Source organism: Megascapheus bottae, chromosome 6 (assembly GCF_031878675.1).
Source record: "Megascapheus bottae isolate mThoBot1 chromosome 6, mThoBot2.hap1, whole genome shotgun sequence".
NCBI classification, from domain to species: Eukaryota; Metazoa; Chordata; class Mammalia; order Rodentia; family Geomyidae; genus Megascapheus; species Megascapheus bottae.
Window position 1 is genome coordinate 37398929 of NC_143514.1, and position 27846 is coordinate 37426774.

At 35.9% G+C, this 27846-nt stretch overlaps 1 protein-coding gene across 4 annotated transcripts in view; it reads right to left on the minus strand.

The window, feature by feature from the left end:
• Lrrc7 (leucine rich repeat containing 7) overlaps positions 1–27846 on the minus strand; it is a 465452-nt gene that overhangs the window by 143771 nt on the left and 293835 nt on the right. For all 4 annotated transcript variants that reach the window (XM_090334630.1, XM_090334629.1, XM_090334628.1 and 1 more), the window contains exon 8: positions 22710–22773. In XM_090334630.1, coding sequence (XP_090190756.1) covers positions 22710–22773 — 64 coding nt within the window. The remainder of the gene's footprint in view (positions 1–22709; positions 22774–27846) is intronic.

Genomic DNA, 27846 nt, shown 5'->3' on the forward strand with positions numbered 1-27846 from the left:
AGGGCCTCATATCTAAAATATCCTTAGAGCTCATAAAATAAATCCTCAAAAGCTTAAGAACCCAATCAATAAATGGGCTAAAAATTTAAAGGGAGACTTCTCAGAGGAAGAAAAAAGAAGTGTTCAACATCTCTGACCATAAAAGAAACAAAATTGAGATTCTACCTCACCACAGTTAGAATGAAAACTAACAATAACAAATATTGGTGGGAATGTAGCCAAAAGGGAATCCTATCACACTGTTAGTGGGAAAGAAAATATGTTTAAGGGTTTCTTAACAAAGGACTCTCACAAAGTAGGTTAGCAAGAATTTAATTAGCAGGGCCGGGAGTTTAGCGTAGAGGTAGAGTGCTTGCCTAGCATGCACAAAGACCCAGGTTCGATTCCTGAGTACCACAGACATAGAAAAAGCTGGAAGTGGTGAAGTGGCTCAAGTGGCAGAGTGCTAACCTTGAGAAAAGCCCCAGGACAGTGCTCAGGCCCTGAGTTCAAGCCCCATTACTAGCAAAAGAAAAAAAAGAAAAAAGAAGTTAATTAGCAAAACAGAACACAGTAGGGAGAAATAGAAGGAAGAAAGTGAAACACCCTCTTTCTGACACACAGGAATAGGAGTATAGAAACTGAAAGGTGGGCATATATGTTTCTGGTATGTGCATAGCTCTTAGCTGAGGGATTCCAACATGGAACGCATCTAGACATATGGTGATCCAGAAACTGCAAAACATAAAAAGAAGGTCATGTTCCTGCTATTTCTAAACTATGAAGAAAATAGGTCAGGCATTGAGTCTTATTATTACTCTAAACATATAGACAAGGCACTTAAGAGTTTTCCTGCTATTACTCCCAAACATGTCAATAATATGTGTGATTTTTTGGGGGGCCACTTCTGGGGCTTGAACTCCGGGACTGGGTACTGTCCGTGAGCTTTCTCAAAGCTAATGCTCAACCACTTGTGCCACAGTACCACTTCTGGCTTTATCTGTGCATGTGGTACCAAGGAATCAAACCTGGGGCTTTGTGCATGTTAGGCAGGCATTTTACCACACTCCTGACCCTAGGTGTAACATTTAAGGCATTTTTACTGGGGGAAAATCCATACACTAGGCAATACATACCTTCTATTCTTGGTCTTCTTCTTTATTTAATGATATTGACTTGGTATCTAAATGAAGGGAGAATACTGAGAATACTTTTGGGGTTTACCTTCTAAATATATTAATTTCATAAATGTCTTTTCTTTTTCATGATTAAAAGAATTCTATTTTTTCTGCCTCTTTTGCCTCTCTATTTCTACCTCCTTTTCTCTTCCCTATTCACTTATCATGACTTAATTTAAAAATATATATACCTCGACCTTGTTCTTGCAGAGTACCTGCATGAGCATCAGCAAATATATAATACACGAAGAAGCAGCCAGTTAACTCAGAAGTCAAACTTTCTTATCTTTTACTGTTTGATAAATTTTATTTGACATGACAATTCAAAAAACAGAACGTAAAGAAAAAAATGTACTTTTAGTGAACAGGGCAGAATTAATAACTAGAACCCAGATATGTGGAGGATTTTGTGGCAGAAACAACAAATTCAATTCATTTATATAAAATTCAGTGTTAGTCACCAATGACTTAAACAAACCACAAAAGAATCTCTGGGAACTCACAATTATTTCATTTCTCTAATGAGCTCCAAAAATTTGTATAGATTTCTACTTTTGAGAGGGAAAATTTCAGTGAATGTTGATGTAAAATATTTATATCTTAATCCAATGGCCCATCAAGCTCTTTCTACAAATACATTCTTTTCAGAGAGGTAATATTCACTCTTCTATATATGAAAATGGAATTGGATATTTTAGTGGATATGCAGGATTGGAAGAAATGAGGCAGGATGATAAAAGTCTGACACTGATCCAAATGCATTGTACTTATAAAGTGAGATGTTGAATTAGAACTTGACTACACTACTTATAGATAATAAAAAATGACAAAACTCCCCAATGGTGATAAGAGATGTTATATTAGTCACATTAGTGACATCAAGAATCAAGTGGTGGTTTTATCCCTACAGCAATGAACCTCACCAGCTGTCACAAACTACCTTCCCTGTCTTAGATTAGATGATATATAAATACTCAGTATAGTGTAATAACTTCCATGCCAATGAAAATTGAGATAGTAAAACAACAATTAATGTATGAACATTAATGTATGGTCACAATGTCATTAACATACCAAAATATCCCAAAACAATAACTGATATTTTAAAATTTAAAGGGGATATATACCATAGAAAACTGTATGTGAAATATATAAAAACAGAAATGTATCTTATTTATGCTAGATAATTGAAAAATATTATATACATACATTTGTTTCTTTGCAGATACATAGAAAAGGAAGTGACATTACTGTCATTACTGGCCTTACTGCTAGGGATGGGTCTCAGGAGGCTGGTATGGAGATTTATTCTGTATTTCCTTTCTACTTCTGTGCTTCAACTACTTTTGTAACTAAAGAGCAATCTAATCAGTTTAGCAATTTAAACAAAGAAAATCTTTGGATTTGAAACAGCAGGGGCTAGAAGGAAAACCAGTCATAGTCTTTAGAGAACAATTGGAAGATTTTTTAAACATTAAGGGCTATCTCCCTAGTGGGAACTGCTCATTAAAGACAAGTATTAGCTTCTGATATGACTGGTAGGGTCAGCTGCAGAAAAGGCAATGATTCAGGTAACTTCAGGTCAGCACAGAAGTGTCAGTCTGTAAGAGGTTTGTCATTATGGATAATTCCTTTGCATCTTGTTGGCAAGTACAGTGTTAGACCTTTGCCCCTTTCTTGACTGGAGAAGATAGTTTGATTAGCTGCTCTCTTCATACATTTGAACTCAACCTCAGGGCCTCGTAACAGGTAACTGACATATTAATCATAACATTGATTGCATGGACAATAGCCTGGGAATTAGGGATATGTTATTTAGAGAAGGGCCTTTCTACTAGGGTCTGTTTTTTCTCAAAAGCAATAGTTCAATGATATGTGCTTCTTCAGATACTTTGTTGTTCATTCAGTAGTCCAAATGGATGCCCAGGAAGAATGGGGTAAGGGAAACTTCACGAGGAAATAGTACTCTGCAAAAAAGATTTTACTGTTGGGATTCAGTGGAGCAGGTTCATCTTACTAGATTTTGCAAGGGATGCTTCAGGGAGTGCTTCACATTGAAACCAAAGACACCCAATAATAACTACAAAGCACTTACATCTAAATTAGTGGTCTAGAAAGTCTAATTGAGAGCAGAGATGATGCTCAACTGGCGAAGATATGGTTAGGTGCAAGAAGCTCAAGCCCTAAATGAAGCCCTAAATTTAAGCTAAGCCCCAATACTTGTACAATAAGAAATAAAATGAAAGAAAGAAAAGGAAGAAGGAAGGAAGGAAGGAAGGAAGGAGGAAAAAAGAGGGAAGGAAAGAAGGGAGGAAGAAAGGAGGGAAAAGGCAGGAAGGAAATAAAGGGAAGAAGGAAGAAAGGAAGGAGGAAAGAAATAGGGAAAGGAGCAAAGAAATAGGGAAAAAGGAAGAAAGATGGAAGAAACTTAGGAAGATATGAAGGAAAGATAAAAGAAGATAAAGAAAGGAAAAAAGAAGATGAAAGAAAGGAGGAAAGAAAGGAAGACACTAATCAGGGATTTTAAAAGTCCAATTCACAGAAGAAGAGAAAAGAATGATAGTCAGTGCCATTATCTGTTATTAAAATAAAATATTTAGCTATTCAGCTATCATGATTCTCTCCTAATAATATTCTCCTTTGTTCTCACTCTGTGAATGCTTAGAGTGCTGTTGAATTAATCAAGTCCAAGTATAATTATTTGTGTTTTACTATCTAGTAGATTAACTTATAGATTTACAGACATATTCTAGTTATTTAAATGAGAACCATGAAACCAGGCAGCCTATGGTTCTTTGGGTCTGGCTTGCTTCACTTAATACAAATTTTTCTAAACATTTCTAATAGCTATGTGCATTTGACCATAAAAAGTGATGCTTATTGAAATGAGCTCCAAGAAATGGAAATTAAGTTTTTTAAAATTCTTCTAGTTACAGGTTTTTTCTTTCCTTTTTTCTCCTTTGTTTCATTCCTTGTTGTCACTGTCACAGAAATGATAGACATAGGGTGAATCAATTCAGCAGTGATACTCACCAGACACTATGTTGGAAATGAAACTCTACAACTTGGGTGATGGGGTGGAAGATATGTCAGGAGGGGAAAAAGGTTGAAGAAAATGAGGGAGGGGTAACTCTGTTTTAAAAAATGTACTCATTACCTGAATTATGTAACTGTAACCTTTGTACATCATCTTTACAATAAAATTTAAACAATAAAGTATTTAAAGAATCCCTGCTATGTAAGGAGTCATAATAAATCTTGACATTTTATCTTATGTTTCATCAGGCAATCAGTTTAGAGACATTTTTACCCAATTAAAAAAAGATAAGAGTTGAGTAAAACACCCTCACTTCTGATAGTCTATTACAATAGAAAATTTCCTGTTTTAGTTATTAGGTTGCAATGTTGAACTCACCCTAGCTACATTTTTTTTTTGTCTTTGTTTTTGTGCTGGTCCTGGGACTTGAAGGTGCTGTCCTTGAGCTCTTTTTCTCAAGGCCAGTGCTTTACCACTTGAATCATAGCTCCATTTTCAGCTTTTTTAGTAGTTAAATGGAAACAAGAGTATCAGATATCAGCCTCACGAGTAGTTAGTATTATAGGCATAAGCCACTGGCACCAAATTATCCTTAACTACTCGAACTGTTATTCCTGACAAGAAACTTTACAACAAATCCTGTTCCTTTTACCGGGAAGTAAGTTTATTTAAAGTTACTTAGAAAACTTTTAGAATTAAAGTCCCTTATTACTACACTTTTCTCTCTAGAATCTTGGCAGTAAGACTGGCAAAAGTGTTGTAATAGCTACAGATTTGTAAAATTTTGACTACTGAATACATTACTTAACAATAGGAATATGGTTTGAGAAATATGTCACTAGATGGTTTAATTATTGTGTGATCCTCATAGCATATGCCTATATGAATCTAAACAAGGGCCCACTTCATACCTAGGCTACATGAATATGTATGTATAACATATATTATGTTGCATATGCTCCTCGGTTATGAATCTGTGCAGTGTGTTGTTGCATTGAATAGTGAAGTTAATTGTAATAGTGATAAATATTTATGTTTATAAAGATACATAAACATAATAAAATTCAGTAAAAAAAATCCAGCAAAGTATTTTTAGCTCCATTACAATCATATGGAATCACCAATGAATGATATATGTCTTTTGTTTTGTTGTTTGAATTTTTAAATTAAAATATGACTCATTTACCATAAAGTTTATCCTTTGTGGTTGTAAAATAGTAATCCAATTAATGGATCCTTAAAGACGTCCAAGTCCTAATCCTTATAACACACGAAGGAAGTTGAGATAGAGAAAATATTCTGGATCTTCTGAAGGTACTCTATGGATTCCAAGAGTCCTTATTGATGACAGCAGACAGGTGAGAGAAGGGAGAGCTAAGGTGATATCAGAGGCAGAGAATGAACTGATGCAAGGGAGTAGACAGAAGCTAAGGAATAGGTGGCCTCCCATATTAGGCTGCATTTGGTTTTCCTGCATGGAAAAATCATCCACCTATATATTTATCTGACCAACTTCTGTATCTCCTCTAGGTTTTTATTAACATGTCACCATTGCAGCAAGGCTTACCTGGTTCTCCTAACTATATGTTTTCCATTACCTTGTCTTATATTTTTATTTAGCAGTTCAACTGTCTTCTAGTTATTATTTGGTGGAAAATCTGAAACCAAGTCATGTTTTTCTATTAATTTCATTTTAGAGAGTATATCTAGATATTAATATCTCATCACAGAAATGACAAATATTTCACTATTAAAAACTTAAGATTAAACCCATCTTGTTAGTTTTTTGGGTGATTCACAACCCTTATTTACAACTGAAGAATGTTCTCTTGGATAATAAACTCTGTGATTGCATAACATTCCCATTTTCTTTGTGGAATCTTGATTGCAAATTTGAACTCTAATGTACTTTACTCCGATTCCATAAATGGACATTTTATCCTCTAATTTCTTATGTTGAAAGAATTTGCACAATCCTCATAGAATTTGACTATATTGACATAAAGTCATCCTCAGAAAAATCCATTTATGGAAGGAAAGGCTAATTAATCTCATCCATTGTGGCCAGTCATAATATTGCAGTAATAAGAAAAGATAATAAGAGAAAAACCACTTCCTTGCCAAACAGACCTAAAGATGACTTCTTTGATTGCCAGGAAAGGGAAAGTTTGAAAAGAAGAAAAATAAGTTTCTGTATTTATATGTATGGCAGTGGAGATTGCTTATTAAACCCTGGGTTAACAGATGTTTCTCTGGTAAAAGTGTTGATCTCAATTTGATCGTTCTCTGAAAGAAATGTCTCTGTAAATATTTTCAGTCTAAAAATGCATTTTAATTGAATTATTCATCAAGGCTTCCCTTCAAATTCCAGCTAGTGGGGATCCACATATATGACTTGGTTTACAACACCAATTTTCTTCTTTAAAGCTTCAAGAAAATTTTCATTCATTTAGAAGACTGTTTCAATGTAAACTGAAATTGATACCCCAGAAGATGACTTTTGATTAGATGGTTGTTTTTCAGATAAATGAAAATATTACCTCTGCCTTTGTTAGTTTCTGTTTAGTTGGAAGTGCAATGTTCTTACTTCTGTAGGTGTCATTCTGAGTAGAACTGAATTGCTTGTTTTTAATTTAAATGACTCATTCATTCGCTCAAAAACATATGAGTGCCAGTGGGGACAGAAAAAGCTTTCTATGATTATCAAAACATTTCTTCTATCCGCTTTTAAGATACAACATTACACTGGATAAATACCCAGGAGTAGAATTGTTAGTTAGTTATAAGGTAATATTTAGTCTTTTGAGGACACTCCATACTGCTTTTCAGAGTGATTGAACAAGGTCACACTCCCACCAACAATGTAAGAGTGCTCCCTTGGGCCACATACATGTTAGCATCTGTTATTATTAGTTTTCTTGATAATTGCCATTCTAACTGGGGTAGGTGGAATCTGAATGTTTTCCATTGCATTTCTTTTATGGCTGGAATGGTGGAAAATTCTTTATGTGGGCCTTTATCCAATAGAACACAAAGAAGGCCACCTTAAAGCTACCAGAACAGTCATACTTATCGCAGTATTATTTACCATAGCTAAGCTATGAAATCAGCCCTGATAATTTTCAATTGACAGATGGATCAACAAAATTTGGTATATATAAACAATGAAATTCTATGTAGCCACTAGAAAGAATGATATTGTATCATTTGTAAGGAAATGGAAAGGCTTGAAAAAAGTTATATTAAATGAAGTAAGCCAGATCCAGAGAAACATAGGTCACATTGTTTCCATCATTTGTGATAGCTAGAATTTGCTTATTACAAGTCAACAAAGAATCACACTGTATAGCTAAATATTACACTGGGAGATGATAAATTAGACAGGCCTCTAGATATTCACACACAGTGAGACTAAAGAAAGATATTTGTAGGAGAGGAACACAAATGCATAATACCTATGCATATCAGATCATATGAAATTATATTTATTGAAATGAATTGCAGCAAATGGAAACAAGAGCTTTTTATTTATTTTTTTTTGTTTTCATCTTTTTTCTTTTTGTCTTGTTTCCTTGCGTGTATGTCTTTGGGGGTGGTAAGCAGAAATGGAGGTGAACAATGCAGACATGGTATTCAGTATACACTACATGGAAAATGAATTATACAACTTGTGGGTGAGACAGAAGAGAGAAAACTTGGAGTGCATTCAAAACAGAATGTTTTTTTTATCTGAATTATGGAATTGGAATCCCTCTGTACACCACCTTTATAATAACAATAAAAATGCATGAAAAAAGACAGTGCTGGTTTGCCGGTTATTGAACTATTATCTTTGAACTGTGAACTCTCTTCTACACCCTGTAATTGTGAAGTTAAACACATTTCTTTTCAACCAGTGGCTCTATGTTAGGCTGTATTAAGTGGGTATCCTAGAGAGCTGGAAGAAGAGACTTGTTTTGTTTTTGTTTTTTGTTTTTTCTATTCACTTTCTGGTCTTCCTGCCCTCTCATTGGTACCACCTTTTTACTCTGCAATGATAGGAAACATGAATGGTTGCAGCTGTGTTCTAGGCTTGTCATTGTTAGTCTCCCATATGCTTAGGACAGCCTTGTCAATTCTTGTCAAGCCATAATAGCAGCTGGTGGGTGCTCCATCTCACGGCTCCAGCCACAACTTCTCATTCTTCATCTATCTCACCCACCTCATCCCACACTAGAGGTTCTGGCTATTTCCCAGAGTCATTATATTTGCAATATTTCCACGTTGCTTTCTGGCCCCTTTTAAACTTCCTTTGCAAGGCTGGCATAGTTTCTATGCTCTGACAGGCTTCTGATTGACCTAACAAAAAAAATTTCAACTCTTGGGACTGCATTAAACTGCAGAGCTTCTGTATGGCAAAATAGAGCTAGCAAATTAACTAGAAAGCCTACAGAGTAGGAGAAGTTCTTCACTAAACATACAACGAGCAAAGGCCTCATATCTAGAATATATCAGCAGCTCAAAAAATTGAATCACTCCAAAACTAATCTACAAAGAATAAACTATCTCATTAAAAGATGGGCCAAAGACTTAAAAGAGAGTCTTCTCTGAAGAAGAAATAAGAATGGCCTATAGACACATGAAGAAATGTTTGACATCTCTGGCCATAAAAGAAATTTAAATCAAAACAACTTTAAGATTCTACCTCACTCCAGTTAGAATTTCCAGGATCAAGAAATCTAATAACAACAGATGCTGGAGGGGATGTCGCCAGGGGGGATCACTACTACACTGTTGGTGGGAGTGCAAACTCATTCAACCACTATGGAAAGCAGTATGGCAGTTCCTCAAAAGACTAAACATAGAGCTCCCCTATGATCCAGCAATTCCACTACTTGGCATTTACTCAATCGTCCAGAAACAAGGACATACTAAAGCCACTAGCACAATGGTGTTCATTGCAGCAGTATTTATCATAGTGAAGATATGGAACCAACCCAGATGTCTCTCAGTGATGAGTGGATCAACAAGATGTGGTATTTATACACAATGGAATTCTATGCTGCTGACAGAAAGAACGACATCACCCCATTTGTAAGGAAATGGAAAGACTTAGAAAAAAATCATATTAAGTGAAGCCAGACTCAAAGGAACATAGTCTCAGTGGTTTCTTTCATTGTTACAATCAGTAGAAACCTTGGGCTCTCCTAGCAGAGATTTACAATAGAACAAAACCTCGATACACAAGGCCATATAGAATGATGATAAATGTAAGGCCCCCAAGGGTATAGAAACAAAAGCCATATAATGAGTGATTGTTGTCCTTAATGTACTATGTTATCTCTTATCTCTTTTGCTCTCCCTTGGCTATCTCATATTGTTATAGTATTTCACCTGGTTATCTGATATATTGTATATATGTGTATTTGGTTATTTGAAATAGGATAGGGAAGGGAGGAAAACAAGATGAGGGGTGGGGGTGTGGGAGGGAAATGGGACCAAAGCATGTGAAAGGGTATCAATGTATGTGAAGTAATGCACCTTCTATCTGGTTTATATAATGTAAGACTTCTATTACTTACAATAAAAATATATGAAAAAAAGAAAGAAAGAAAACAAATTCAACTCAAGTATTTGTATATTACTATTCTCTCTCTCTCTATAGATTTTCCTCTGGTTTTAGTAGTTGGGATTTTCCCCCATGCTGAGTATTGAACTCAGGGCCTCATGCTCTTGCTTAGCTCTCTTGCTTGTGCCTGGTACTTTACTACTAGAACTATACCTCCAGTCTGGCATTTTCCTGGCTATCTGGGTGGAATCTCGAGGACTTTCCTGCTCTTGCTGATGTGGATCTAAATTTCTCCAGGTCTTAGCCTCTTGTGTGCTTGTGAGAGACAAGAAGTACCTATTTTGTCTCAATAGTTTTAGAAATAAATGCAGGACACCTTGAGGAAACTAGGAGAGTAAAATTTCCCTACAATGCTTTTAATAAAATTCTAACCAACTCCCATTACCACTTAAAGCATTAGCAATCTCAACAATTTCAAATTCAAAGCTTAACAAGTCTATGAAACACATTTATATTGCTTATATATTTCATATCATTGGTGCATGTTTTAATTTGTATCCATTAGAATATCTCTGCCTAAAAGTTTTTTATTTGTCTCTGAAATTTTTAACTAAGTCCATAAAATAAAGTAAAAATAAAATAAACCAGAAATAAAATTCATTTGCATATTGAGATGAAAATTTCTTCCTTATTGTAATCTTTAGAGTACAGAGTATTTTATTGTTTCTCTATGAAGAATTTTCCTAGACTATAAATACTTCAATATTCACAAAGTATTCATGAAATGGTTTTGGTGAACATTGAGAGACAGTAATATAAAGAAACTATTCACTTCTCCCTTTTTTTGTGCCTGTGTATTCGTTCTGGGGTTCGAGGACTTTAGCACTGCCCTCAAGCTTTTGTGCTCATGGTGAGCATTCTACCACTTGAGCCACAAATCTACTTCTTGCTTTTAGGTGGTTAATTGGAGATAAGATCTCACCAACATTCCTGCCCAGGCTGGCATTAAACTGTGAACCTCAGGTCTTAAGCCCTGAGTAGTTATGATTACAGGTATGAGCCATCAGAGCCTGGATGATTTTTTTTTGTTTAGCTATTTTTAAAACTATTTTCCTTTAACTTTAGATATCTTTTAATGTATTTGTTTTATATTGAGCAGAAGAACTGATGAAAGATGAAATATGTGCTAATTCTAGAACTTTGCTTAATATTTTCTGGTGTTTCTTACTGTTAGAAATGTTTCTTTCATTAGGAGTTTTGTTTAACCAATTTGATTAATTTTTCAGTATTAAAATGGTATCTCTAAGTAGGCATTTACAAAAGCCTCATTTCAGATATTTACAATCCTTCCAAGCTATTCTATTTTTATGAGGCTTTCACATTCCACAGTTTTGTTTTTGCTTTTGTTTTTGATCTTTGTCTTTTAAGTTACAGTCAGCTCCTTGCCAATTATCTCTTTCATGTGTCACACTAAGAAAAATTATCTGAAGATAACCTGGTAAATACTGGATGAAAAGTCTAGATACTAGATGAAATTTGAACCCATCTTTCCCTGTATTATTTCTAAAGTTCCCTTGTCAGACAATTTTCTCTTATTCTCTCATTAAAAGTTGTTACTGTCAGGAAAACAACTATGTATGACTAATACAGCCATTAAATTAAAGAGTGAATAGCATTAGGAACAAGAAGTTCCATGATTATACTCTTCAAAGAGCAGAGCATCATCAAATAAAGCTCCTATGCAAATGAGAAATAAAGGAAAAGAGATTCAGTTTTGTGCCTAGCCTGAAATGTTATCACATCAAAAACATAAAAACCGTTTCTGATCCTGTGATGATTTCTAAGGTACCATAAAACACGCAGCTCGCGAAAGGATTTCCCAGAGGCAGCTTAGCAGGAAGTCCGCCCCTGGTGCTAGCTGAAGTTCGTTCTACTGCACCTTGCCAAAGTCATGGTAAACAAAGCCTCTGGTGACTCTTCCAGTTTCTTTTTTTTTTCCTGCCCATTCAAGCCAATTGATCGGAAAAACCACAAAGACAAATCACAAGAGAAAAAGACTTTTCGAAGTGTTTGGATTCTGAATTTAGTGCAGACATAACTTTCCTATTCTGCCCCCCCCCAAAAAAAAACCCTGAAGAATACCCGCCTTTTTTTTCTTTTTTCCTCTTTTTCTACCCCTTTTCATTTGCATTTTTATGTGTTCTTATTTTTTTTTGTCATTTTGCCCTACACCTTTTTTTTTTTTAATGTTACAATTCTTTCCATTTTTTTTTCTTTTCCCGCATTCCTTCTGTCATTGTGGTCACTCCTAGAAACATAGTGACAGCACTGGGTACAGACTAGATAGAAATGATATTTTTTTATTGATAGAGTCACCTGCTTTTTAATCTCTGGGTTCTTAGCCTTAGTATTTCTTGTCTAACAACTCACAATAGTGTCGGATGTCCCCCGACATTTTTTCTTTTGTTTTGTTTATTTTTACTTTAAAAAAATTTTATCATTGAACTCTCCTATATATACCTTCCTCTTTTCTCTATATATTCTTTTTATTACTCTTCTTATTTTCATAAGTTTTATCTTATTTTTTCTAAACTTTTTTGAATATTTTTTATTGTGATTAATAATATTCACCAGATAGAAGGAGCATAACCTCACAAACTTTAATACCCTTTCTCATGACATGGTCCCCATGTCCCTCCCACTCTCCCCTCGCTTTCCTATCCGATTTCAAATAACCAATTAAACACATATAAAATATATCAGATAACAAGGTGAAAAATTGTAAAATTATGAGATAACCAAGGGATGACTAAAGAGATGAGTGATAACATAGTATATTAAGGACAACAGTCACTCATTATATGGCTTTTGTTTCCTTATCAACGAGGTTCTTACATTTAGCATCATTCTATATGGCCTTATATATCTAGATTTTTGTTCTAATGTAATTCTCTGCTAGGAGAGCCCAAGGTTTCTACTGAGTATGACAAATGAGAGAGACTATTGGGCCTATGTTCCTTTGAGTCTGGCTTACTTCATTTAATATGATTTTTTCTAAGTCTTTCCATTTCCTTACAAATGGGGTGATGTCATTTTTTCTGACAGCAGCATAGAATTCCATTATGTATAAATACCACATCTTGTTGATCCACTCATCAACTGAGGGACATCTGGGTTGGTTCCATATCTTCACTATGATAAATACTGCTGCAATGAACCTTGTTGTGCTAGTAGATTTAGTATGTCCTTGTTTCTGGACGACTGAGTAAATGCCAAGTAGTGGAATTGCTGGGTCATAGGGGAGCTCTACGTTTAGTCTTTTGAGGAACTGCCATACTGCTTTCCACAGTGGTTGAATGAGTTTGCACTCCCACCAACAGTCTAGTAGTGATCCCTCCTGGCCATATCCCCTCCAGCATCTGTTGTTATTAGTTTTCTTGATCCTGTCCATTCTATCTGGAGTGAGGTGAAATCTTAAAGCTGTTTTGATTTTGCATTTCTTTTAAGACCAGAGAGGTCGAGCATTTCTTCATGTGTCTATAGGCCATTTTTGTTTCTTCTTCAGAGAGTTTGGCCTAGTGGTAGAGTGCTGCTAGCATGCACGAAGACTCAGGTTCGATTTGTCGGTACAACATACATAGAAAGAAAATTTTCTAAACTTTGTACTCAACTATTTTACCTTTCTCTCACCTTAGGTCAGTTATCCCTATGAGTACTATATTAATCTTACACTCCTATATTATGCTTTTCTTACCTCCCATCTTGTCTTTCATACTATTTTTCTATCTCTGGTCCTCCGTTCATCTTTCAACCCTTATAATGCATGGATCTACAGTTGATGGTTGTTGGCAATACTATATATCTAGGTGTTCAATTATAATCTAGGTCCAGAAGGACTTAAATACAGTAGAGATTGGATTGAGGGGTTTATTGTTTTGGTCATAAAATGTTGATCATTGATGGTATTAGATTTGTCTGTAGGTGCACAAAAAGAGAGAGAGAGTGATAGTGCCAATGTAAAATTGTGACCATGTATTGTCTGGCCAACTAAAGAAGTGTAGGTTGGTTATATCTTAAAAATTGTAATCTTGTTTAGTATTAAACTTGCTCCCATTTTCAAATGGGCAGAATAAGAAACTCAAGAAAAATGTTAAATCAAGGAATAACATCTCCCACCCAATATAAATAGGCAATGGAGCAGTCAATGGTAAAACTAGAGGACAATCCTCTAGGTGCTATACAAATGCAACTGATAAACATGATTAATGAAAAGTTTGAGAAAATTCAGAAAGAGTTATGGGAGGAAGCCATATCTAAACAAGATGAAACCATAAATAAGGAGATATGTGAATGAGAGGAAGCCATAAAGGAGGCCATAATAAAGGTTTCTCAAGGAAAAATGGATGAATTCACAGAATCTACAAACAAAAAGCTGATCAAACTCCAACAAATGTCCAAAGAGAACAAAGCTGCTGAGCTAACCACTCAAATGGAAATCAAAGACTTAAAGAAATCCATACATGATCTAAAACAAGAGATGCAAGGCATCAAAAATGAGCAATTAGAAGGGAGGGAGTTGAAGAATAAATTATAAAGTTTTGATAGCAGGGTAGACAATGTATAAGAGAATTTCCAGGGTCGAAGATAATTTAGTTGTTATAGAGAAAGAACAGAAAATGAGTCAAACCAAATCTAGGAAATATGAGAGAATGCTTCAGGAGGTCCAACATGCAATTAAGAAGCCTAATTTAAGGCTAATTGGGAGGTCAATGGTATTGGAAATATACTTCAGGGAATCATCTCAGAGAACTTCCCAAATATCCAGAAGGGCAGGCCCATCCAGATACAGGAAGCTTTTTGAACCCCAAACGGACCTGACCAGAAAAGGATACCCCACCACCACACTATAATCTATTCTGGATCAATAGAGACCAAAGAAAGGATCCCAAAAGCAGCCAGGGAGAAGAGAGCAATCACGTATAAAGGAAAACCAATCAGAATAACTACAGATTTCTCAGCAGAGACCATGCAAGCAAGAAGATATTGGAAGCATATATGTCATGCCCTTAAGACAAATAACTACCAACCAAGAATACTGTACCCAGCTAAGCTCTCATTCATAATTGAGGGAACAATAAAAACCTCTATTCCAAGGAAAAGTTGCAACATTACATAGCAACCAAACCAGCATTACAGAAAATTCTCAAATATGTTCTACACACTGAAAACCAACACAAACGTAATACTGACAAAGAAATGGCACCTAAAAATCATACCATCTAAGTACCACAAGAACTGTCAAGACACAGGCCCTAATGAAAGCTTTTAAAAAAGTCAGGAACTAGTAAATATTTTTCAATCCTAACTCTAAATATCAATGGACTTACCTCTCCAATTAAATGGCATAAACTATCTAGTTGAATGAAAAAGCAAGATCCATTATTCTGCTGTCTTCAAGGACACATATTGTCCCCCCCAAAATATTTTTTTGAAAGTGACAGGTTGGAATAAAGTTTATCAAGCTAACAGCCCCCATAAACAGGCTGGAGTTGCCATCCTCATAGCAGATAAAATAGACTGCAAACTAAAATTAGTGAGAAAAGACAAAGAAGGTTATTACACATTAGTAAAGGGATCTCTCCTCCAGGAGTACATAAGCATCCTAAATATCTACACACCTAATCCGGAGCACCAAACTTCATCACGCAAACTTTACTTTCACTGAAATCATATACAGATCAAAATACAGTGTTTGTTGGTGACCTTAACACACCACTCTCACCTATGGACAGATCAACCAGACAAAAACTCAAAAGAGAAAGCTCAGAATTGAACAACTGTATAGACCAATTAGTTCTAACAGACATCTTCAGATTATTTCACCCAGCAACAACACAATGTATGTTTTTTTCAGCAGCACATGGAACATTTTTCAAAAGAGACCACATTTTAGGGCATAAAACAAACCTGTGCAGATTCAGAAACACTGAAATTATTCCCTGCATTCTCTCAGACCACAGGGTATAAAATTGGAACTGAACATAAATCTCCACCAACGAAAACCCTGTAATTCATGGAGATTGAACAACACATTGTTGAATCACCAATGGGTCATAGGAGAGATCAGAACAGATATCCAACAGTTTATGAAATTTAACAATAAGGAGCACACAAAATACCAGCTCCTTTGGGACATGGCAAAGGCAGTACTCAGAGGAAAATTTATAGCTTTGAGTGCCTACAATAACAAATTTGAAAAACCACAAACCAACAATTTAATGTTTCACCTTAAGCTCCTGGAAGAAGAGCAACAAACCAATGCTAATCCCAGTAGAAGGAAGAAAATTATTACAATCAAAGCAGAATTAAATGAAATGGAGTCTAAAAAACTATAGAAAGAATCAATAAAACAAGGAGTTAGTTCTTTGAAAAAATTAACAAAATTGACAGACCCTTAGCAAATCTTACCAAAAAAGGGAACACACCCAAATAAACAAAATCACAGAGGAGAATGGTAATATCACGACAGAAATTACCAAGATCCAGAGCATCATGGGGGAATAATTTACAAACCTTTATGCCAACAAATTTGAGAATCTAGAAGAAATAGATGAGTTTCTAGCCAACATTAACTTACCCACACTGAACCAAGAAGACCTAATCCAACTAAGCAGACCTATTTCAAGCACTGAAATAGAAATAGCAATAAGAGAGCTTCCATCTAAGTAAAGCCCAGGGCCAGATGGATTCACAGCTGAATTCTATAAGGTCTTCAAAGCAGAGCTCACACCAATACTCCTCAAGTTCTTCCATGAAATTGAAAATGAAGGCTCTTTGCCAAACTCATTCTATGAAGCCAGTGTAATCCTTATCCCCAAACCAGAGATTCATCAAAGAAACAGAACGATAGACCCATTTCTTTGATGAATATTGATGCAAAACTTCTCAACAAAATACTGGCCAACTGTCTTCAACAACTCATCAAAAAATTCATCACAGGGATGCAAAACCTGTTCAACATGCACAAATCAATTAATATAATTCAACACATCAACAGCAGCAAGGACAAAAATCACATGATTGTCTCAACAGAAGCAGAAAAGGCATTTGACAAGATCCAAGACCCCTTTATGCTAAAAGCTCTGGAGAAAGTAAGAATCCATGGAACATTTCTCAGTATAATAAAGGCTGTGTATGACAAACCCACAGCAAGCATTACACTTAATGGCGAAAATCAAAGGCCACTCCCTCAAAAATCAGGAATGAGACAAGGATGCCCACTCTCTCCACTCCTCTTTAACAAGGTATTAGAATGCCTAGCCAGAAAAATAAGGCAAAAAACAAGCATAAAGAGGATCCAAATAGGGAAAGAGGAAGTGAAACTTTCCCTCTTTGCAGATGACATGATTCTGTACTTAAAGAAACCTATAGACCCACTCCCAACTTCCCTGAGCAGATTCCAAACTTTGGCAAGGTAGCAGGCTATAAAATTAACTGGTTTCCTACATGACAACAGTGAGAGGAGCAAGGAAAGCAAATCCTTTCAATATCCTCTACGAAAATAAAGTGCCTAGGAATTAACTTAGCTAAGAATGTAAAAGATCTTTTTGATGAAAACTTTAAAACCCTAAAAAAGTAAATTAAAGCAAAACTGAGGAAATGGAAAAACCTCCCATGCTTCTGGATTGGAAGAATCAACATCATGAAAATGGCAATCTTGCCAAGGGCTATCTACAAGTTCAACTCAATACCCATCAATATCCCAATGTCATTCTTTGAAGAAATAGAAGAGGCAATATAAAATTTCATATGGAATAATAAAAGACCTCATATAGCAAAAACACTTCTTAGCAGAAAAAACAGCACAGGAGGAATTTCAATACCAAACTTTAGGCTAATAGTGACCAAATAGCTTGACACTGGCACAGGAATAGGCCTGAAGACCAATGGAATAGAACTGAGGACCCAGATATTAAACCACAGACCTATGGCCACCTAATCTTTGACAAGGGAGCCAAAAAAATAGAATGGAAGAAAGACAGCCTCTTCAAAAAATGATTCTGGCAGAACAGGTTATGAAGCTGCAGAAATCTAAAGTTGGATCCTTCTTTGTCATCCTGCACTAGAATTAACTCCAAATGGAACAAAGACCTTGAGGTAAAAGCTGACACACTGAAAACTTTACAAGAAGGAATAGGAGATAACACTAGGCTTCCTTGGCACAGGTTGAAACTTTCTTAATAAGGACCAAGAAACACAACAAATCAGAGAAAGGCTGGATAAGTGGGACTGCATTAAACTGCAGAGCTTCTGTATGGCAAAGGACATAGCTAGTAAATTAATTAGGAAGCCTACAGAATTGGAGCAGATCTTCACCCACCATACAATGGACAAAGGCCTCATATTTAAAATATATCAACAGCTCAAAAAATGGAATCACTCCAAAACTAGTCTCCAAAGAATCAACCATCCCATTAAATGATGGGTCAAAGACTTAAAGAGAGTCTTCTCTGAAGAAAAAATAAAAATGGCCTATAGGCTCATGAAGAAATGCTCAATATTTCTGGCCATAAAAGAAAGGCAAATCAAAACAACTTTAAGATTCCACCTCACTCCAGTTAGAATTTCCAGGATGAAGAAATCTAATGACAACAGATGCTGGAGGGGATGTGGCTAGGAGGGATCACTACTACACTGTTGGTGGGAGTGCAAACTCGTTCAACCACTATAGAAAGCAGTATAGCAGTTCCTCAAAAGACTAAACATAGAGCTCCCCTGTGACCCAGCAATTCCACTACTTGGCATTTACCCAATTGTCCAGAAACAAGGGCATACTAAATCCACTAGCACAACAATGTTCATTGCAGCAGTACTTATCATAGTGAAGATATGGAACCAACCCAGATGTTCCTCAGTTGATGAGTGGATCAACAAGATGTGGTATTTATACATAATGGAATTCTATGCTGCTGTCAGAAAGGACACCAACCCATTTGTAAGGAAATGGAAAGACTTAGAAAAAATCATATTAAGTGAAGTAAGCCAGACTCAAAGAAACATAGGCTCAATGGTTTCCTTCATTTGTCATAATCAGTAGAAACCTTGGGCTCTCCTAGCAGAGAATTACAACAGAACAAAATCTAGATATATAAGGCTATATACAATGATGCTAAATGTAAGGACCTCCAGGATATAGAAACAAAAGCCATATAATGAGTGATTGTTGTCCTTCATAAACTATGTTATCTCTCATCTCTTTTGCTGTCCCTTGGTTATCTCATATTTTTACAATATTTCACCTTGTTATTTGATATGTTTTATGTATGCTTAATTGATTATTTGAAATTGGATAGGGAAGGGGGGAAATCAAGATGAGCCGGAGTGCTGGGGGATGGATATGGGAACCATGACATGAGAAAGGGTATCAATGTTTGTGACGTAATGCACCTTCTATTTGGTGAATATAATGTAACCCTTCTGTTAATTACAATAAAATATATGGAAAATTTTTTTAAAAAATACACAGCCCACAATTTTAAATTTATTCCAATATTTATTTTTCATAAAATAAAGAAATTCTATACATCCTTGTTAACCTAAATCTTTACAATAAAACACTGATTTGCATATATCCATATGAGAAACTTGTAACATACTTGACCATTAAGTGGAAATGTAGATTGTTTCTTTTGCATGAACCTCTCCACATTCCTATGAAATAGATAATATTAATATCCTTATTTTTATTGATCATGAAGCTGAATGGGTGGTTGTTTCTTTGAGGATTTGTTATTGGGGGGTTAATTTTTTGAGCTGTAAATATATCTTAGCCCTGAGGCCCTTGTCTGTGGCACATACAACAGTGTGGCTAGCGAAGATCCTTTCCCAATATGTGGTCTTTCTATTTATCTTTTAGCTATGTTCTTTGCTATGCAGAAGCTCTGCAGTTTAAGCACTCCTATTTATCCATCCTTTCTTTGATATGTGCTGTTATTGAATCTTTATTGTGCCAAGGAGCCCTTAGTGTAACCCCTCTTGTTTCCTGTTACTTCAAGGTCTTTAATCTAATGGGAATTGATTGTGGGACGGGTAATATATAAGGATCTAACATCAATTTTCTGCACATGTATAGCCAGTTCTGGCAGCACCATGTCTTAAAGAGGGTTTCTTCCACCTGGTGATTTTTGGCTTTTTTACCAAATATTAGGTGGCCATATGTCTGTGGGATCATTTCTGGGTCTTCAATACTATTCCATTGGTCCTCAGGTCTATTCATGTATCAGTACCAGGCTGCTTGTATAATGAATTCATAACAGAGTTAGAAGTTTGGTTTTGATATTTCTTCAGCACTCTCTTGCTAAGCATTGTTTTTTGCTAAATGGAGTCTCCTATTCTTCCATATGAATTTTTTGGATTGATTCCTCTATTTCATTAAAGAATATTGTTGGGTTATTAATGAATATTGCATTAAATTTGTAGATAGGTTTTGACTGTATTGGCCATCTTCAGGTTTTTTTAATATGTTGTGTGAAATTATTTCTTTCTTTTATATTTTTCCTTTGGTTTATCCCCTTTTGTCACTGTTTTTGGTTCTGGCACCTTGTGTCTTGGATATACATTTATCTGGTTTGGTGAAGGGAAGGGAAATAACGAAGTGGTGAGAAAAAGGACCAAGATTTAACCGATGCAACAGCAATACTCACAAGACCCTATGTTGGAAATTAATTTTACAGCTTGGGGAAGGGGGAGTTAGGGGAGAGGGAAAGTGGTAGGAAATGAGGAAAGGGAAACACTATTTGACAAGGAATGTACTCATTACCTTACTTATCTAAATATAATCCTTCTGTATACCACATTTACAGTAAAATAAAATATTATTGGAAAATGTTAGTGATACATGACAGAATCTAGTAGTTTCTTGCCCTCATATTTGGGAAGCAGCCACGCTGAAACACTGTAGGAAACACTGATGCATTCAAGGCAGGGTAAATGTAATGTGGCAGAAGAAAAGCTCAATTTGCATATCATATGGTCTTGCCAACTGATTATGGGGCTACCACTGACATTGTGGCTGGTGAAGTACCATCACAACAGAAACTGAGGTGGACTCCCCAGCTTTGTGCTGGAGTAAGGACAGGACAGTGAGAACTTAGTATGGCTGTGCAGGCATGAGGGAGGTGGCTACTGCTCTTGGGAAGCATGACTTGAGCCCCAAAGCTAACCTCAGGTTAAGACTAATGATAAGATCTAGGAGACATTCTCAACTGCAGACTATAGCTTAGATGTCAGCATGTGTTCCCAGCACCCCTGTACTGTAAACCTTCCTGAGACAGGAAACCAGGTTACCCAAACCTGTCATTTCCTTAGCAAAGACTAAAATTCCACCAGAAAGAATGTAGCAGGGAAAGGTGCAGAGAGAAGATGCATGAGAGACTGACAATATTTACCTAAGGGAGCATAACACAATCTAAATGGACCTTATTGTTTTTACTTTTAAAAAATTTATATAATTTGTATTGTGTTGTACAGTAGAGGAGTTACTACTTATAATTCAGGTAGTGAATACGTATCTTCTTTTGGACAATGTCACCCCTTCTTTTGCTTTCCTTGAGTTTCTCCCTTCCATCCCTACCCACAATTTATGTAGGTTATTTCCCACATATTGTACGCTGAATAGCATGTCTGCATTTGCTAACCCTTTGTTCCTCCCTTTTTGTACCTCACTTTGCCTCCCCCCCAAAAAAAGTCAAAGCACATACCACAAAAAACAATAAACCAAAAGATCTATTGTTTTCATTTCCTGGAATTCAGTTTCATAAACATTATTGCAAATGTTCAGAGAAGTTACCCATTTGGGTTCCTAAGCTAGGAGAATTCTCTAACGAAACCTCTAAAGTGTCAAAGGGATTAAGCTTTTAATCACAGAAAAGTAAAAGTTCTTTTCTTCCTTTAGTAAACAGCTAATAGAATTGGAACAAGGGCTTGATTGGCTATGGTCAAAGTGAATGTTCTTCGGACACTCAAGATACAGTTGAATTATACCCTGTATGCAGCCCATTCATTACATTTCACTTTTTGCTAGGATTTGTAATGCATTATTTAATTCTCACATAAGCCCTATAATCTAGGAACCACTATTTCTTCCATTTTATAGATAAGGAAGATGAGGTTTTAGAATAATCAAACAAGTTGCCCCAATTTTCATAGCAACTAAGCTGAGACAGAAAGGGTGACAGCTTCAATGTTTTCATGTGCAATTTTAGGTGGACTGGATATTTGAATTTGAAGATAAACAATGGAAACTTCTGAATAAAGAAATCTGGGCTTTCTAATTTGCATTTAAGATTTTGGTGGTCAGATAGATTTTAAAGAAAACTAGAGCATAAAAGAAGCAGGAAGAAATCTGTCAATATTGCCAGCAGTGAGGTAGTGGTACCTGTTCATTAGAAAGACACTGTTAGTACAATTAGGTACATAATACCAGTAAGACTCACAGCTCTCATACTATGATACTGATCAGCCTCTGATAGGGATGTTGTCAAGGTACAGTCATTGATGCTCCTTGGAATGAATCAAATGTGTGTATTCCCTACTTGGACACATGATAACTACACATGTCAGCTGCCATTTCAAGCTAACTTCCATGGAATTAAAATAGTACTATAGTAAATCAGGACTAATTGAGATAACATATTTAGCACTTTCATGGTTTCTGTCTTGTTAGTGCTCAAACAGATAACGTACACCTGTTTCAATCTCAATTTTTTTCTCTAGTGAAATCTATGTTATGAAGTCCATTGAATTTATTATATAGTGGTTGATATAGTTCACTGTATTAATTATATGAGAGTTAACTCTCATGTTATGTTTGGATATTTCATAAATGTAAAGATGCACCCAATACTTTAAAAAACCTGGGGTTCCCAAGACCTCCTGGGAAGATATTTTAGAAGATACATTTGCTTACCAGCTCACTGAATTCATTATTTCCTAGGTCAAGTCTTTCCAACTGGGCCAGTTTGTGCATTGACCTGCAACAGAGGGACAATAAACAGAATGATGAGGAAATATATGACATGTTATTCCAAACAATATACTACTCAAGATTTTTGTTATATTCATCTGACAGAAAGTATATAGTAGACAAAATTGGTGTGGTACACAAAAGCAGGCGATCATTCTTCAGTAAGAGAAAAATCACAAATAAACACAAATGTACATAATCTGTAACCTGATGACCTTGGTTTAGTAGCTTATCATGATCTTTTACACCGTTGGTTCCTGTATGCCAGTATATTGTTGGAGAAGAGGGCTGGTTGTTAAACAAAGACCTGGCTAAATAGTTACCCTAGGGAAAGGTATGTCATGAAATCTCGTAACTTATACCTTTAAGAATCATTACTGTTTGAGAACAGTATTATTGTTATTGTTTGAGAATCAATTTAATTTCTAGGAATGAATTCTAAAATTTTACAATGAGGAACAGGTTTTAAAATCATCAGTCTTATTCCTGAATCAGCTTACATTACAGAAAACTTTAGGTAGTCTTTGTCTCCTATCAGTATTGGTTCAATGCTGCAGCACTTCTAAATGTTAGAAAGACCTTGATTGTGTGAAAGGCACACGGGCATACTCCAAATGCTGTCATTATTTCTCAAGCCTTTCTTTTTTTCCTCCTCCTTCTGCTAATTTTAACTTTTCTTTTTAAAAACTTTGTATTGTCAGGGTAATGGATAGAGGGGTTATAGTTACATTCACCAGATAGTGGGTGCATTACTTCTCACACATTGATACCCCTTCTCATGTTTTGTCCCTATTCCCCTTCCCCATCCCTCCCAATGATCAAGCCATTCTTTTTTTATCTTTAAAAGGCTTGGCTTTTTGTTTTTTGTTTTTTTTAATATATATTTTATTGTAATTAATGGAAGGGTTACATGATATTTGCCAGATAGGTGGTGCATTAATTTCCATACATTGATACCCTTTCACATGTCTTGGTCCCCATTTCCCTCCCCCCTCCTCCCACCCCTCATCTTGTTTTCCCCCGTTCCCTATCCAATTTCAAATAACCAAATACAAATATATCCGATATATCAGGTAACAAAGTGAGATACTGTAACAATATGAGATAACCAAGGGACAGCAAAAGAGATGAGAGATAACATAGTACCTTAAGAACAACAGCCATTCTTAAATAACACAAAACATAAAAAGATGGTACCTTCTGCAAAATTTTATCTGTCACCTAGATTATTCTCATTAAGTCCTATCTAGGAAGAAAGTCTTAAGTCTTGAAGCATTCTGGTCTTAAATCTTAGAACTTTGAATTTAAATTTCTTCTTTAAAATAGCCATTCCTGGGGCTTGAAGTCAGGGCCTGAGCACTGTCTCTGAACTTCTCTTGCTCAAGGCTAGCACTCTACCTCTCGAGCCACAGCACCACTTCTGAAACTGAGGACTCAAACGCAGGGCTTCATGCATGCAAGGCAAGCACTCTACCAGTAAGCCACATTCCCAGTCTCCATATGGCTTTTATGAACATCAAATATAATACTCTTGCAATCCAGACACTATCAGGCATTCAAGAAGGAGAAAACAAAACAAACAAAACAGTAGCCAACCGATGTCAGCCAAGACTGGTGTAGAGGGAAAAAGTCAAAGCAAGAAAGATATGGTGACATCAGGAGCATAAATGGCATATGAAGTTGCAAGGCCATGAGAACCTGAACATAATGAGTGCACGTGGGAAGAAAATAGGTCAAAGAGGTTGTGAGGTTGTGTCTAAAAAGAAGAATGTGCAAGTAACTATGATCCTAGAAGCAAAAGCACAGGAGTATGAAGTGCATGAAGCAAGCATTTCAAAGGAAATGACAAAGTACAAGGAAATCTAAGCTGCTTGATAGAGCAGAGAACAGACCCTTTGATTTAACATGAGAAAGTTGATATGCATTTTCTTAGTGTAAAACCTTTGCTAAAAATCTGCCTTCCATTCCATATCCTTGTTCTCATTCATTTCTCAATAAATAATGCTTGATGGGAACCCAGCATGGCTACTGGTTGCCAGATTGACTATAATGCTTTTGCATGTAAATCACAGAGACACCTGGGACAAAGCCCATAAAACCACCAAGCTCAACAGCCACTGACAGCCACTGGCTTTCAATATTGAGCATGCCTACTTAACTCTAGAGCAACGAAGATAATGGATAAAGAAACAGTAAGCATCAATTCCTTGTGTGTGCAAAATAGGTAGCCTCTATGTCACCTGTAAGCCTTTTCCTTTGATTAGTTTTAGACTCCTCCTTTTGAAATATTTGGCTCATAACTTCATACATATATGCAATATTTTATGGTATAGCTTCCTATCATTCCTTTTGAGATTCTTTTGAGTTTTGTTGGCTGGGGAAGTGGGTGATTTCCCTTGGTACTCTCTAAATTATTTCCTGGATCCTAAGTTATTTTACTTAATATGAGCTTGCTTCTGTTTAACTTTAGTCTCATTTTATTTGAATAATCCTAGTTTCCATGAATTTTTACTTGCTATTTACTTTTGTCTGTGATTACATGTTTCCATTTCTGAAGCTATCTTACAATAGAATGTCTCTCATTTTAGATATTCAGTATTAAAACCCTGTTTTTGTTTTAAGCGATGGCATTCAACATTACTTCTGTTTATCTCACTCGTTTATAAAGGGCTTGCTCCACTTGCACACAAATGGTTAGATTATAGACAGTCCATAACATGGCCTATTGCTTTTTGTTCGTATGCTGATTGCTAAACTATAATCATTCTGTCAAATTCTTCCCCATTTTTCTTTTAGATGACCATATACATGAAGTTTTAGTTTTTAGGAGAATGCAATCAAATAAACCTGTCAGAAAAAAGAAATAGAATAGAACTCATGGCATTTGTGTATTAGGGTTCTTTGTGAGCATTCATTCATTTGCTTAGGAATCTGTGCTCCTTTAGAAAAGGCAAATGTGGGCACTGGAGTTATAAAGATTTATGAAATGCACAGTTCTCGATCTTACCATTGTTGACATTTTGAGTTGCCTAATTCTTTGATATTGGAGGTTCCTGTGTGCGCTGTGGGGGTATTCAACACATCCTACACAGCCTCTATTCTGAAAGGCTTATTTTCTAAATGGAAATGACCTTTAAGTGAATAATGATTTCATAGGGTGATAAGTACGAGGATAAGAGTTTGTATAGATTGCTACAGGAACTCAGAAGAAAGAACAACTAACAATTCAGTAATTAGGAAAAAATTCAGGAAGAGGTGACATTTGCATTGGGTTTTAGAAAAGTTTATTAAATGAATCACATATATTTGCACATTTGAAAAGAAATAATGAAAATACACAAAGAATACATGGGGAGTTGCATTGTAATCAGCATACTTGGAATCACAGCTTAAGATAATACTTTGGATACAGATGTGTATACTCAAAAGAAGTGAAAGTTTTGGTCCAAATTGCACACATTCAAAAACACCCATTAGAGAATGTAGAAAACCCAAGGTCCTGCCTTCGGAGGTGGAAACGAGAACATTGGGGATGTAGCAATTTTCAAACTTGGCACTACTTTCCAATTTGTCTGGGGTATTGTTTAGTTTAGGGGACTACCTACAGTGATTCTTGGAAGCCCCTATGATTCTATTTACTAAGTTTCAGCTAACACACGGAAGTGTTAAAATTTAAATGCCTCTGGATATTATCAAATGTTTTCTCCTTTTACTGATTAGTTGGAGCATTAACATATTATGTGCATTGTCCACTTCTTTAGTAGGGAGATTCCCCTGTGTTCTGTCCTCAGGCTAATCAAGCTGGCCTGCTTAAAGTGTGCTGATTGGCTCTGCCTTTTAAAATAAGCACATGTATCTTTCTGTGTTTGCATGAAAGTCCAATTGGTATGATTTCTCAACTACAAGGCTTGACTTAGAAGCCAGATTCAACATTGTAGTTCAGGGAGGAAACTTGGCAAGAAGTTTGGGGGTACATTCCTCACCACCAATGCTGACATTTTCTTATTTCATGTTTCATATTTCACCTTTGTCAGAACCAGTTGTCATGCTGCTAGTATGGATTCATTCATATGTTAATTTAGTTAGCTTAAGGAGAAAATTCCAGTAAAACTGACTGCATTGACTAGTATTTTCTATGTTCCAGGAGCACTATAGGTGTACACATCTCAGAATCTGTGTTACTGTTACTTCTCCCATCAGTTGTTCTTCCTTTCAGTCTTCATAGCAGTTCATATTCTTTATTTCAGTTCATGTGTTTCTTCTGTAGATAGCCTACTTTAATTACTCTAGACATAATTTCCTTCCTTGCCTCCACTCTATGCATGCATATTTTCTTTGAATTCTTGCAGTTGAAAAATCTCTGCAGTTTTTATTCCTCTTTCTTCTAAGGGTTTAAACACCAGATCAGCAAGTAACCTACCATTTTTTCCCCACATCGTAAACAAGCTTCTCAATCAGGTCTGCTAAATGCATGTGTGCTTTCACAAACAAATGACTGGTATTTTTGACCCACTGAGAAATCTGAGTTACAAAATATTTACAAAGATAAAATAGTTTGAACAGCCCTCTAGAAGTATTTGACAGTTGTTAAGGACATATTTGGATAGGTCAGTTGTAAGAAGTTCTGCAATATGCATAGCTCACTTCATTTGTTCTGGAATACACCTGGTCAATAAAGGCAACTAGCACAGTAGTTCACTAGTCCCAGATGCTTATATTTTGTGTTAATTTTGTAACATTTCCAGTGTCAAATAAAAATTCAAAGAAGTAAGAGAAATGTTGGGTGGAATGTTTTGATAAGTTTATGTCTCTGGATAGCCGAAATACAGCAGTAAACTTGCATATATCTAGTGTTTGAAACCAGAAACTCTGCGCTCAGATATCATGGTTTAAGTTCTGATTTTACTAATTAGTAGTGACTTTCCTTATAATAAAGTTTACTCAGCTGCAATATGGTGGGTGGTGATAAGGTGGTATTAAGAATGAGATACAGTGGAACAAAGAGTGAACCAATTCCGCAGTGAAGCCTACTAGGACATAAGTTGGAAATGAGCTGTACAACTTAGGGGAAAGGGAAGCC